Source organism: Arvicanthis niloticus, chromosome 15 (genome assembly GCF_011762505.2).
Source record: "Arvicanthis niloticus isolate mArvNil1 chromosome 15, mArvNil1.pat.X, whole genome shotgun sequence".
NCBI lineage: Eukaryota > Metazoa > Chordata > Mammalia > Rodentia > Muridae > Arvicanthis > Arvicanthis niloticus.
Window position 1 is genome coordinate 30,972,916 of NC_047672.1, and position 12,007 is coordinate 30,984,922.

The 12,007-nt window shown below is 47.5% G+C and overlaps 1 protein-coding gene across 2 annotated transcripts in view; it reads left to right on the plus strand.

Annotated features, from left to right (window-relative positions):
* The window catches only part of Plxna4 (plexin A4), a 445,710-nt gene that overhangs the window by 416,273 nt on the left and 17,430 nt on the right, over window positions 1–12,007 (plus strand). For both annotated transcript variants that reach the window (XM_076913573.1, XM_034519140.2), the window contains 4 exons: window positions 7,832–7,935; window positions 8,519–8,618; window positions 10,080–10,270; window positions 11,504–11,673. In XM_076913573.1, coding sequence (XP_076769688.1) covers window positions 7,832–7,935; window positions 8,519–8,618; window positions 10,080–10,270; window positions 11,504–11,673 — 565 coding nt within the window. The remainder of the gene's footprint in view (window positions 1–7,831; window positions 7,936–8,518; window positions 8,619–10,079; window positions 10,271–11,503; window positions 11,674–12,007) is intronic.

Genomic DNA, 12,007 nt, shown 5'->3' on the forward strand with positions numbered 1-12,007 from the left:
GAAGTAAAGATAGTCACAGACAGATTTTTTTGTTTTAAGAGAGTGGGGTTCTCAAAGCATAGCATCTAGGTGCCACTGCACCCTGAATATATGAGCTAACCCCATCAGTTCACGACCAGGATTCATTTGAATCTCAACTCTTCAATAACCTGTCCATCTTCAAGACTATTATATATCTGTTGTAAAACCCTGCCAGGAGTAGTGGCTAGGCGACTAGGAGACTAGGAGAAGCTCGTCATTTCTCAGCATAGTAGCAGGGACAGGATGTTTTTCTCTGTGAGCTAAAGAACTCTTCTTGATACCTCCATCTACTCCCCAGAGGGAAGAAGAATGTTAGCCTTCAACAAATAGAGAATCAGCAGCCCAGAGAAGCACAGTACTTACGCCTGTGGCACACAGCAGGGAGATGGAGAGAAGACCCATTTTCTCCCTGTAGTCTCCTTCATAGGCCTTTCTTGTCCCTCTGTTACTGCCTGTGACCTCCAGAGATTTCTCTGGTTTAAGTCAATGCTCTGTCAATAGCCCCTGGAACCCTGCCACCCACCCTGTCTTGCCTCTGAGGTTATTCTGAAAGGATTTTTTTCCCAAATAAGAAATCCCTGTATGGAATAAAAGATATACCCTCTTCTGAGTGAAATATAAAGAGTTCACGGCAGCTGTCTCTCTCCCGTTTGCATTTTCTGCTGGCTGATGGGAAGGACAGATAACGATAATGGGATTTCTTCTTTTTTTTTATTTTGCCTCCCTCTCTCTCTGGAAGGTGGAAGTATAACAAATTGGATTGTGAGTGAGTCTGTCCTCTGTCACTGGTGCCAGGAGCAGGGCATGGACCTGTGGGGCGGAGCTGTGGGCAGAGAGGGCTCAGCCTACAGTTTTCTCTTGATACATGCATATGAATGCCAGGGTCACCTTCCTCCCTCCCCATGGTCACCACCCGCCTGCTTAATTCTGCTTTAACCCAGCATACTGTCTGGAGCCATAGTGTATCAGAAATATCCACAGATGCCAAAGTTGGTACAGTCTTGTGATCCCAGCTGTGGAGGAGGCTGAAGCAGGAGGACCCCAAGTTCAAGGCAGGTATGCCCAGGCTACAGAATGAGTTCGAGGCTAATCTGGGCAACTTATAAGACCTTGACTCAGAATACAAAATGAAAATGAAGCCTGTAGATGTAGCTTGACAGTGGGATGGAGCTTGCCTAGCACAGATAAGACCCTTGAAAGTCTCCTGAGCTGCGTCTGGGCTCTCTTGCCTCTCCTGCAACTTGCCAGGGCAGGGCTCGCCACAGTTTACAACACCTATGTTGCATTTCTATTTTAGAAATTGCTCCTCTTAAAACCTAAATTTTATAGACCAGTCATTTTCTACTTGCTATCACAAGTAAATGTCTTCTTTTTAACAAATTCATTTTAGGGGGCCACCTTGCCGTCACTTGGGCTCAGTCTTCTTACTCTTCCCTCTGGTTTTTCAAAGGTCTACGGATTGAACATAGAACATTCTACATGTTAGATGAACATTCTACTAAGCTGTATTCCCAGATCTCTTTTTTACCTTTTATTTTGAGACAGAATCTCCTCTAAATTGCCAAGGCTAGCCTGCAACTTGCTCTGTAGTTCAGGTAGACTTTAAACTTCAAATTCTCCTGCCCAACCTCATGAGTAGTTCTGATTACAGGCCAATAGTACCACAACAAGTTTCTAACCCCTAAGTACTCACTCCTACCCTCTCAGAGCTTTTCCAAACTTACTTGTGGTCCTTGTCCCACAGGGGAGTGACTATGGAGAGAGTTAGACCCTTTGCTGGGTTGCCTTGGCCTCACCTCATCACAGGTGTACAGAAGAGAATCTTACCTCCTCTTGCAGGATAACATGGGTTCTGTGTGATGGGAGAGAATGTGTTTCTGGAGAGAGACTCTGCCACAGAGCCCAAGGGGTGAAAATTCAGGTACCTGTTGGAAAGTAGAGCCTCTAGGCTCTGACTTTCCTGAAGTAATTTTAGTCTGTCTTTGCCTGTCAGCATCAGCCCTTTTGAAGCCTCCTGGGACAAGACCCTCTGAGACTGACCACAGGAGAGCTGGGCTCCAGGCTGTCACAAAATATGAAGGATGTTTGACTGGAATAGAACAATGAAATGAACTATGCCATTATCCCTTTCCCGCCCCCGTGTGTGTGTGTGTGTGTGTGTGTGTGTGTGTGTGTGTGTGTTTGTGTGTGTATATGTACATGTGCGCGCTCATGTGTTTTTGGGAGCTGCATGATCTAAAGTGGGGTAGAAACCCCCAATTAAATTCCACCAGATCTTGGGGGTCAGCATTTAGCATTATAACACATGGCAACAGGCCACACCTCATCAACTCTCAGAGACAGTATCCCCTTCCAGGTCGGCTGCAGGTGATTTCTTCTCCACTCTAAGCCTGGATCACCACTGCCAACCACATGTCTCCTCTTAAGTTTTGTGTACATACTGTGTTCACATCTTCTGGCAGCAGCTCCAAGTGCTGCTGGCTCACATCCTGAACACTCCTGTGATCTGTGTCCCAACCCCTCATGGTCTTTTCTCACCCCTCCCATCTCTGCCTTAAAGAAACATAGCCCCTTTTTGCAGGGCTCTCCACTCCCATCTCTCTAAGTCTGGCCTCTACCCTCACCTTTCCCCAAGCAATGGTTTTCAGCTCAACCTCACATGCCTACTGGATCATGTGGGCATCTTCTGATAGCCAAAAGTCCCTCAAGCCTTTCATTCTAACCTATTTATTCATACTTATAGATTCACCCAGCTCTTGTCAGCTAGGCGGAGGCATACTGTACCTTACAGTCCAGTTGGGTGGCCTTTTCATACCTGGCTCCTCTCAGACAGTGCTCCTGTCTGTCTCCATCTAGCCTCCCTGGGAAGCTCAGTAAAGGCGGGGGTTCTTGCTCACCTCTGTCACCTCTCCTGCACTGCATTGCTCAGACCCCCTTGTCACCAATAAATGTGGTTTGATGAGAGTGGACCTCTGAGACTTTCCATGCTTGGCCTTTTAATATGGTAGTCACTGCAGGCTCCCTTTCTAGGTGGTTTGGTCTGTGTTCTCATTTGCAGAAGGTATTTTCAAGAATTACCCAGACCCAGGGTTCATGTCACTGACTGAACTTGACATATCATTCAGTACCTGAAGGAGGTTTTCACCATCACTGAACTCTAAGGCCAGCCCTATATGTCACAGTGTCTACCAAGAACACTGCCATTGGCTGACTTGTCACGCTATCTCTTGGCTATCCTGACATGGTCACCTCATACAGAGCAAGACAGAGGCATAAAGAGGAGGTTTTTTATTTTTAACTTTCATTACATTTTAATTAATTTATTTTATGTACATACGGTGGGATCATGGAAGCACATGGGTTCTACATCACACACATGGAAGTTAGAGGGCAATGTAAAGGAGTCAGTTCTCTCCTTCTACAGTGCGTGTCCTGGGGATTGAATTCAGATTGTCAGGCTTAGCGGCAAGCACCTTACCTGCTGAGCCATCTCACCAGCCCAAGAGTGGTTTTTTAGTACTGATTTTCACCGGCTATAGTAAATGCTGATCTGCTGCAGAGAACTAGGGATTTGGAGATCTGAGTTTTCTTTCCCTTTTGCTGCAAAAAAAAAAAAAAAAAAAAAAAGAAACCTAATGTTTAACATGCACAAAATAAGGAGTGGCCCCTCACAGGGGGCTCCTGAGCTGAAACATGCAGTATAGCGTCCTGGGCACTGCCCCTCATATCTTAGATACAGGCTTTCTCTACCTCCTAAGTTCATCTTAGTTTATCTTTCCTAATGTGGGGTAAGAGTTTATGGACCCAGCCCACAGAGCAGGAGCAAGCTGTTCATTGGACAGGGAGAGCAATTGGCTTTCACTTTTGATTTTAGCATCTCCTCAGTGCCTGCTTTCCTCCCTACAACTTAATGGCTCATACTTCTGTCAGGGCAAGCTCATGAAATGGGACAAGAACATCCCGGAAGTCAAACCCAAGTCCGCACTTAGATTTTTCTGAGACATACCAAAGACAGGAAATAAGTTAGTATTTATTTGGTAGAGAGATGACCAAACAAAGGAATGAGTGAGGGGCAGTGAGAGCCCAGATGAATGACTGACAGTATAGCTCTGGGTCTCCAGAATCTGGGTTTTCAACACAGTGGGTGCAGGGCATATGGAACAGTTTATGGACAGAAAGACAGAAGCCAGAGCCAGCCTCTGGGAGGCTCTAAGACAGGATGGAAGGTTGGTCAGTGTGCACATGAGGTGGAAATTGAACCCTCCAGTAGAAGTAAGTGTGGAGACTCTGCCCAGGGAGAAGTCCTGGGAAGCAGTTTCCTTGTTGGTCTAATGCAAGTCTATTTGGAAACTTAGGGGTACCTTCCAGTTGTACCCCCTTATTCCCCTCCACCCAGAGATCAGACCTGTGGCCAATGGGTGGGCCTTGCTTCTTTGTTACAGCCCCAGGAATGAAGCTGCCAAGAGCAGCCACTCAGCCCCCCAGGTCCTCTTTTGTCAACAGTGGATTGGGATGGCACATATCTTTAGACTTTTAAAAACCTTTCTGATAATTTAGGTAAAAAACACATAGCAAATTTTCTATGTAAGAAGTAACAAATATAACAGGCTTCAGGGCTCTTAAGGGCTCTGAAAGCAAGGCTAAGTACCCCTGATTCATCTTACAGTCCTTATGTCTGTATTTAAGGGGACATAGTTGCCACCTCCCAGGCGCCTACAGATACACCTGCTCAAGCACGTGCCTGGGTTGGAGACTGTAAGACGGGGTAGCCCAGAGGCTTTTTCCTGGAGCCCTAGACCCCGAGACCCAGCACTGACATCCATGCTAACTGTGTGTCTTGCCTGCCCACTGCCTTACCAGTGTCTTGACTGTGGGGAAACGTGAGGCTATGCCATCACTGTGGCAGGACATTGTGGAAAGAGAAGCTCTAGGCCCAAGGAAAGCTGCCAGCGAGCTGTCAGAGCTTCAAAGCTCCAAATAGGAGCTTAGTCGTGACCGTATAATTCTGGTCACAGCTGAGGGTACAAGCCCCTCCTTTTGTTTCCCTTCCTCCCATTCCCAACACACATGGCTTGTCTTAGGTGACAGTGCCTGAGCTGTGTCCACACCCATCCTCTGCTCTGAGGGCCTCTTTTTGTAGACCCTGAGTGACCCTTAAAGGGGGTGAAGAAGACTGTGAAGTCCCCTGGATGTGAACTCAGGGAACTGGTATACTAAGGCACAGCCTGGCATGATGGCCCCTGCATCTGGCTTCCTGAACTGACCTGCTTTTCATTTTCCCAGTTGCAATGTTGGTGGAATGTGGGACAATAACCAAAGACCAGGTCACACTTCTCAGTTCCCATAATTCTCTCTCCCAGGTTGCTAGCAGCAGCTCACAGTTCACCTCCAACTGTCGCTCACACTGCCCATCTGCTGTGGGATGGACATATACAAATGTGAGGTCCTCTTTTTAGGATGATAAAACAGGCAACCATTACCAAGTCACAGGTGCCCTTTCTTCAGTAGCTTTGTGTGTCCACTTGTTCATTCATTGCATGGATATTTGTCAAGGGCTTCCTGTGTCCTGTGCACTGTGGGAGCCCTGCTGGTCGGCATTCAGCATCATCAATATCTTACTCCAAGGACAGTCTGTGCCCCTGGGGAGACTCGGCCTTTTTCTGCCCTATTTTTTGAACAGGGGCATGGAAACAGACTGACTCCCACTTGCTTACATAATTACTGGACAAGACTCACAACCATGTCAGTTGAATATGTCTGGACAGGCTGTGCATTACGCAACTCCAGGGGGAGTTTTGCAATGGAAATTTGACACTGTAGCCCAGAATCAGCAGCTTGTTGTTATTTCTCAGATGCCATTGAGACTGCTGTAGCCCTACCATCAAGGGCACCAGTATGCTTACTTAGAGGACTGAATGCTGGACCTCAGGGAGAACCTTCTCCAGCCCAACTGATAGTCAAAAGTGCAGTGACCACTCTCCCTGGCAAGCCTTGAAGCCTTTCCTTGCTGCTCCCACGCCATCCGCACAGCTTCTGACTCCATCAAGTACCATTCACCATGCAAGCAGAAGACACCCACTGCCATGTTCTTCCACCCAGCTGGTCATCACCATGGTCCGCTGCACTGGGAATCAGCTGCTTGACCAGAGTAGAGTTATTCCTCTTCCTCTGGCATGAGAGCTTGCAGAACCATGGGGAATAGAAATGGCAAAGCAAAAAGAAACAGTGTAGCCTAAGTATGGAAACATGGGTCAGCAAGTGCTTCACGGAGCACATCGCCCTACCTGTCCCAGGCCCAAATCACCAGGAGCAACTCTGTTAGAATCATCTTCAGGCCTCAGAGACAGGCATTCCCCAGTGACTTCTCCACTCCTGTTAGCAAACGGGCATACTTGAACCATCCCTTTGAATCTTAGAATGGTGTAAAAGCTAGGCAGCAGGGATGCCCTGGTGAAGCAAGGCTGGGCTAGAATATCAAGAGCCCCTTTGCTCTTCCCCAGGGCAAGATGCTTCCCTTCTGGGCTTAGATCCCATGTTTGGTGGAGTCAACAGTTGTAACCACAGCACGCACAATATAAGAAGAAATGGAACTTTCTGTGATTCGAATGGGACCAGAAGGGGAGGCACAGCCCGACCTTGACAGGAGGGAAACAAAGCATCTGGGGCCCATAGGAAAAAATTCTGACAGGGCAGGCAGACAGTGTTATGCAAGGGATGCCTGTATCTATTTGCATGAACTCTGAGTAAACCCAGTGTGCTTTGCACAATCAGCAATGCCAACATCTGTGATCTAGGAAGCACTGTATGGGCTACCTGAGAACCAGACCAGCAGCTACTTGGCCGGGACACACGTTACGTTCTACTTTAAAAGGCTGTTACTACTTTCAGGTGTGTGCTCATGGGAACAGTATCTATCTATATGCACACACATATGTGGGCACATGTAGAAGAGCTGACATGCACATATATTTTCATGTATGTATTTCAAGATTGTGATGTGTCCTTCTCCTTCCACATGTGATCTGTGCTATATAAGACAGGTTTTCCGTTGATGAGAAGCAAGCTCTTATTCCCATCTCTTTCTGGGATACTGGGGACAAGGAAGTAGGGATTTTATACACACACACACACACACACACACACACACACACACACACACACACACATATATACATATATATATATATATATATATATATATATATATATATTCCAAGATTAATGTTAACCACATCAGTTTTGTAGAGATGGGAGTTTGGGGGTATAAGAATGGTCCACACAGTTTTTTACCCAGTTGTCTTCCAAGAGTGTCCCACCACTCCCTGCAAGGCACCACTCCCTGCATGGACAAACGGTGAGGGACTATATGAGTGAACCTGCAGTACAGGTTTCACCAGCTGTAGGAGTTTCTAATACAGACAGTGAGCAGAGCTTCTGTGACCTGCGTTTGCCAATGATTTGCTGAGCCCTTTGTATCCAGCTGAGTTCTAGTTCGTTCATCCCGTGTACACTGTGTAGTGTTTATGAGATGTCTTGAGCACTCACAGGTGTAGGGAGAACAGGTGGTGTTATTAATGCCCCCTTTCTTTTGACATAATTTGCTGACTTGGTACCAGAATTAGTGCTCTGGTCTTGTCTGCCTTGATAACATCCAAATTCACCCTTTTTGGGGGACTTGTGCTTACACTAGCTTGTCTGTGAAGGCATTCTGGAGATGGCACCATGTGATTTCTATATGAGACACAGTGGAACAGGATGCCCCTAGGAGGGACCATAGGGTTTTTCTGAACTGCCACCATTGTCCCTGCAGAGTGGCGACAAGGAAGCGGGGCAAGGATGATCCTGCAGGATGAAGATATCACCACCAAGATCGAGAATGATTGGAAGAGACTCAACACAGTAGCTCACTACCAGGTGAGCTGACCACAGAAGCCAGGAGCTGGTCTAGTAGATGGCAAATTCCTTGGAAGCCATAGGTCTTAAATTACAGCCACTCAGGGCTAGACACCAAGCCCCCAATGTATTTCTTCACCAGCAATCCATGATCCTTGGTGTGGCATGTGGTGAACCATGAGCATGGAGACTAGAAGGAAGAGGATTGGGGGAGCTTCTAGGTTGTCAGCAACCCTAGCCTCCTTGGAGCTAGAACGCTGACATGCATGCTTCTTGTAGGGTGTGGGAAGATTCTTCAAAGACTCTTGTTTAGAAGGCCTCCTGAGCATTCAATGCTGGGTGATCTCCAAAATGGGAGGGCAAAAGTAAGGGAGCAGCTCCTACCAGAACTTGCTCCATATAGAACCCCTAAATCAGAATGCAGCTAGAACTCAGGTCTTCGTCTTGTGTTATCAAAAAGGGAGGGAGTAGCCCCCAAAGCTCAAGTTCCTAGCAAGGTGCTAGTTGTCCCTCATTGCCCCGAAATAATCTTAATTTGTCCTTATTTCCTGAGATGAGTGGAAGAATTTCCATGCCCAGGCTCTTAGAAACCTTTACCCTGTAGGTGCCAGATGGTTCTGTGGTGGCTTTAGTGTCCAAGCAAGTGACAGCCTATAATGCAGTAAACAACTCCACCGTCTCCAGGACTTCTGCAAGTAAATATGGTAAGATCTCATCAGGTGTAAGAGGTGGGAGGTAGAAGCATCCAGAGTGGGTGGGGTCAACAAACATCATTGGCCAGGGGTAGAGAATCAGGTCAGCTAATCATTGGGGAAAACAGACAGGTTGCAACAGGGGTAACTGGTCCTAATTGGTAGCTCTGGGGCATAAACACGTACTTTATCTGCATGCAAAAAGAAATAGAGGGCTTGGAACCGCTGCGTTGGTAAAGGGCTTGCCATGCAAGCATGAGGATCTAAGTTCCATCTCCAGAACCCAGGTAAAAGTACCAGGAATGGTGCTGTATGCTTGCAATCTTAGGTCTGGAGAAGTGGAGATAGGAAGCTATCTAAAGCTTCCTGGCTATCCAGCTTAGCCTAATGGTGAGCTTGAGGACACTGAGAGAACCATCTCAAAAAGCAAGAGAGATACACCTATGAAATGACTTCTTCTGGTCTCCATATATATACACACACACACATATGCATGGACACACGAGAGAGAGAGAGAGAGAGAGAGAGAGAGAGAGAGAGAGAGAGAGAGAACACCTAACCTTCACAAGGTCATACAGTCTATAAACCTTACTTTTTCCCCATCATCTTACATCAAGTTCGCAATAATCTAGTGAATTAAATAATTATTATTTCCCTCTATTATTTATATTAGTAAGTTATAACTCAGAGACATAGAGGTTGAGCGATTGGTAAAGATCACACTGTCACTATGCAGTGGTGGGAAAGGCAAGGAGGGAAAAGGATGCTGGTTATAATGTCGGAGCTCCAGAGATGTCTTGTTCTGTCACCACTTATGTGCTTGGGGTCACATGATCACCCTAAGCAATGACATTCTTGTTGTAAAGCAGGAATTAGAGGAAAAAAAAGACAAATATCACCAGTCATTTTGGATGATAAAGAGGTGAACATATAGGCTACACACAGGCATGATAGGACATCATCCTTTACCTGTCTGTTCTCATTTTACCATAACTCAAAATAGAGGAAGGAATTCATAAAGTGAGAAGAATTGGTCCAGACTGGAGGGGGGTGGAGATGAACAGCTGCCCTAGCCGAGCCTCATTAGGGAACATAGGCTACCTGCTCTTACATGTGCAGTTAATTGGCCACACGCACTACAGGACTTGAGAGCACACACAAGAAAAAGTGTACAAGAAGCACAAGCTTATATTTCTACAAATTGAATAATTAAGGGTTGACTCAGTGCCAAGTACAGGACTCAGGGCGGCATGAGTGGGTAGAATTCGCTACAGTTAATTCCTGGAGGTGGCACGAAAGACAGAAGCATTAAAAGGAATGTGCCACATGGAGGCAAAGTAGCAGTGCCAGCCAGTGGCATGAAGGGTCAAATAATAGTGGCCTTGGCTTGGGAGAGGAGTGTGCTGTGAGCTGTTGGGTATAGGTCTGTAGAGACTCACTCTTACTGGGCTGCTGCACCCTTTACACTGACAGAAAACATGATCCGATACACGGGCAGCCCTGACAGCCTCCGTTCCCGAACACCCATGATCACCCCTGACCTGGAAAGCGGGGTCAAGCTGTGGCATCTGGTGAAGAACCATGAACATGGAGACCAGAAGGAGGGGGATCGAGGAAGCAAGATGGTGTCCGAGATCTATCTGACACGACTATTGGCCACAAAGGTATGTGATGGGAGAGAGGGTGTGGGGAACGTGGGGTCACAGGAAGCGCCTTCATCTGCCATGAAAGTACTGGGGCTGAAGGCCGAGGAGATGGCTCAGTTGGTAAAGGGTTTGCAATGAAAGCATGAGAACCTGTGTTTGATAGCCGCAAGTCCTCATTAAAAAGGCAATCTGTGTACAGTGCCTTGCTTGTGCTGGAGTGGCTTAGAAGGGAGGCTGCCTGGAGTTTGCTGGCCAGGCAGTTTTGCCGAACAGCAAGCTCCAGGTTCAGGAAAAATCCTGTGGAGAGAGAGGGAGGAAGACACTCGAGGTTGCCATCTGGTTTCCCCATGTGCACACATGTGTACATATACATGCACACATGCATTCCTACACACCAAATAGACATGTGACTGCTAGCACAGGTGCTAAGCACGCACCAGGCTCTTTTGTTGACCTCCTACACCAGGTGCTGTCATGAGCCCAGGGGTACCTCAGGATGGAGCTGTAGGATCCTATTCAACCTGTCAATCAGGATATCCCAGCAGACATGAGTTAGCACACAATCTAAAGTTTCCTTCCCACCTTCCTCAACACCCTCTCTCAGCTACAGACACCCCCGCTCTCTCCCCATCCCCCACCATTCCTTATGGAAGAACCACTTTTTCTCAGGGGTGCTGTGTCCCATCACTAAGATTGGAAGGAAACTGGGGCTTTGCCGACGATGGTAATTCTAATCCTGACACTGGGGATAATTCATGCCTGTGGTTCTAGCCTTTCTCTTTAGAGTCTAGGTTCTCTGGCCATTCTGTAGACCCAGATGGTTATTAGCCAGGGTAGATAGTGGCCAAACAGAACCGGCAGATTGTATTTGTCATCTCTGACCAAACATGCTCATTAGCGTTTTAGGAACATGATACATACAATAGCCCTGGCAGAAATACAAAACCAAACCCTGTGGCTGGCAGAGGAAGGTAGTTTTGGCCCTTGTCCTGTATCTTCTGTCTATGGTCTGTGCACAGAGGAAAGGTAGACCTGCCAGGTGAAAGAGGCGGTCTGAGGCACAGTGTCCTCCTCTCCCCCCACCCCCATGTCCACCCCACAATGTCACGTTCCGCAGAGATGCAGAGCACTGACCTCACTTGGCCTGTCCCTGAGGTAGCTTTTCAACCCACCCTCCCACCCCTCCCACCCCTCCCATCCCCAGATTAGATCTGCCTAGGCTGGGCTGCATCTGAATGTCCCCTTCCCCAGGGCACACTGCAGAAGTTTGTGGATGACCTGTTCGAGACCATCTTCAGCACAGCCCACCGTGGCTCGGCTCTGCCACTAGCCATCAAGTACATGTTTGACTTCCTTGATGAGCAGGCTGATAAGCATGGCATCCATGACCCGCACGTCCGCCATACCTGGAAGAGCAACTGGTAAGTAAAGCGGGGGAAGGGCATGTCTGCAGAGGTCCGTGACTTCCCACCCAGGCCTGCATCAGCGAGGCAGGCTTTCCAGAGGCGAGCTGACCACTGTCTCCTAGCAGAGTACTCAACCCCAGGATCTGACCTTCCCCATTGTCTCACTTCCCTCTCCTCTAATCTGTCTTTGTACCTTTCTTTCCAGCCAGTTATTCAGTCAACAAACTATGCTAATCCAATAAGCAGAAGCTCGTTTTCAAAAAGTTCGTAAACACCACCACAGCCAGGCACTGTGTAGAAAGCATCTCTACCGTGGGCCTCCCTCTCCTCCTCACCATTTGTATGGAGC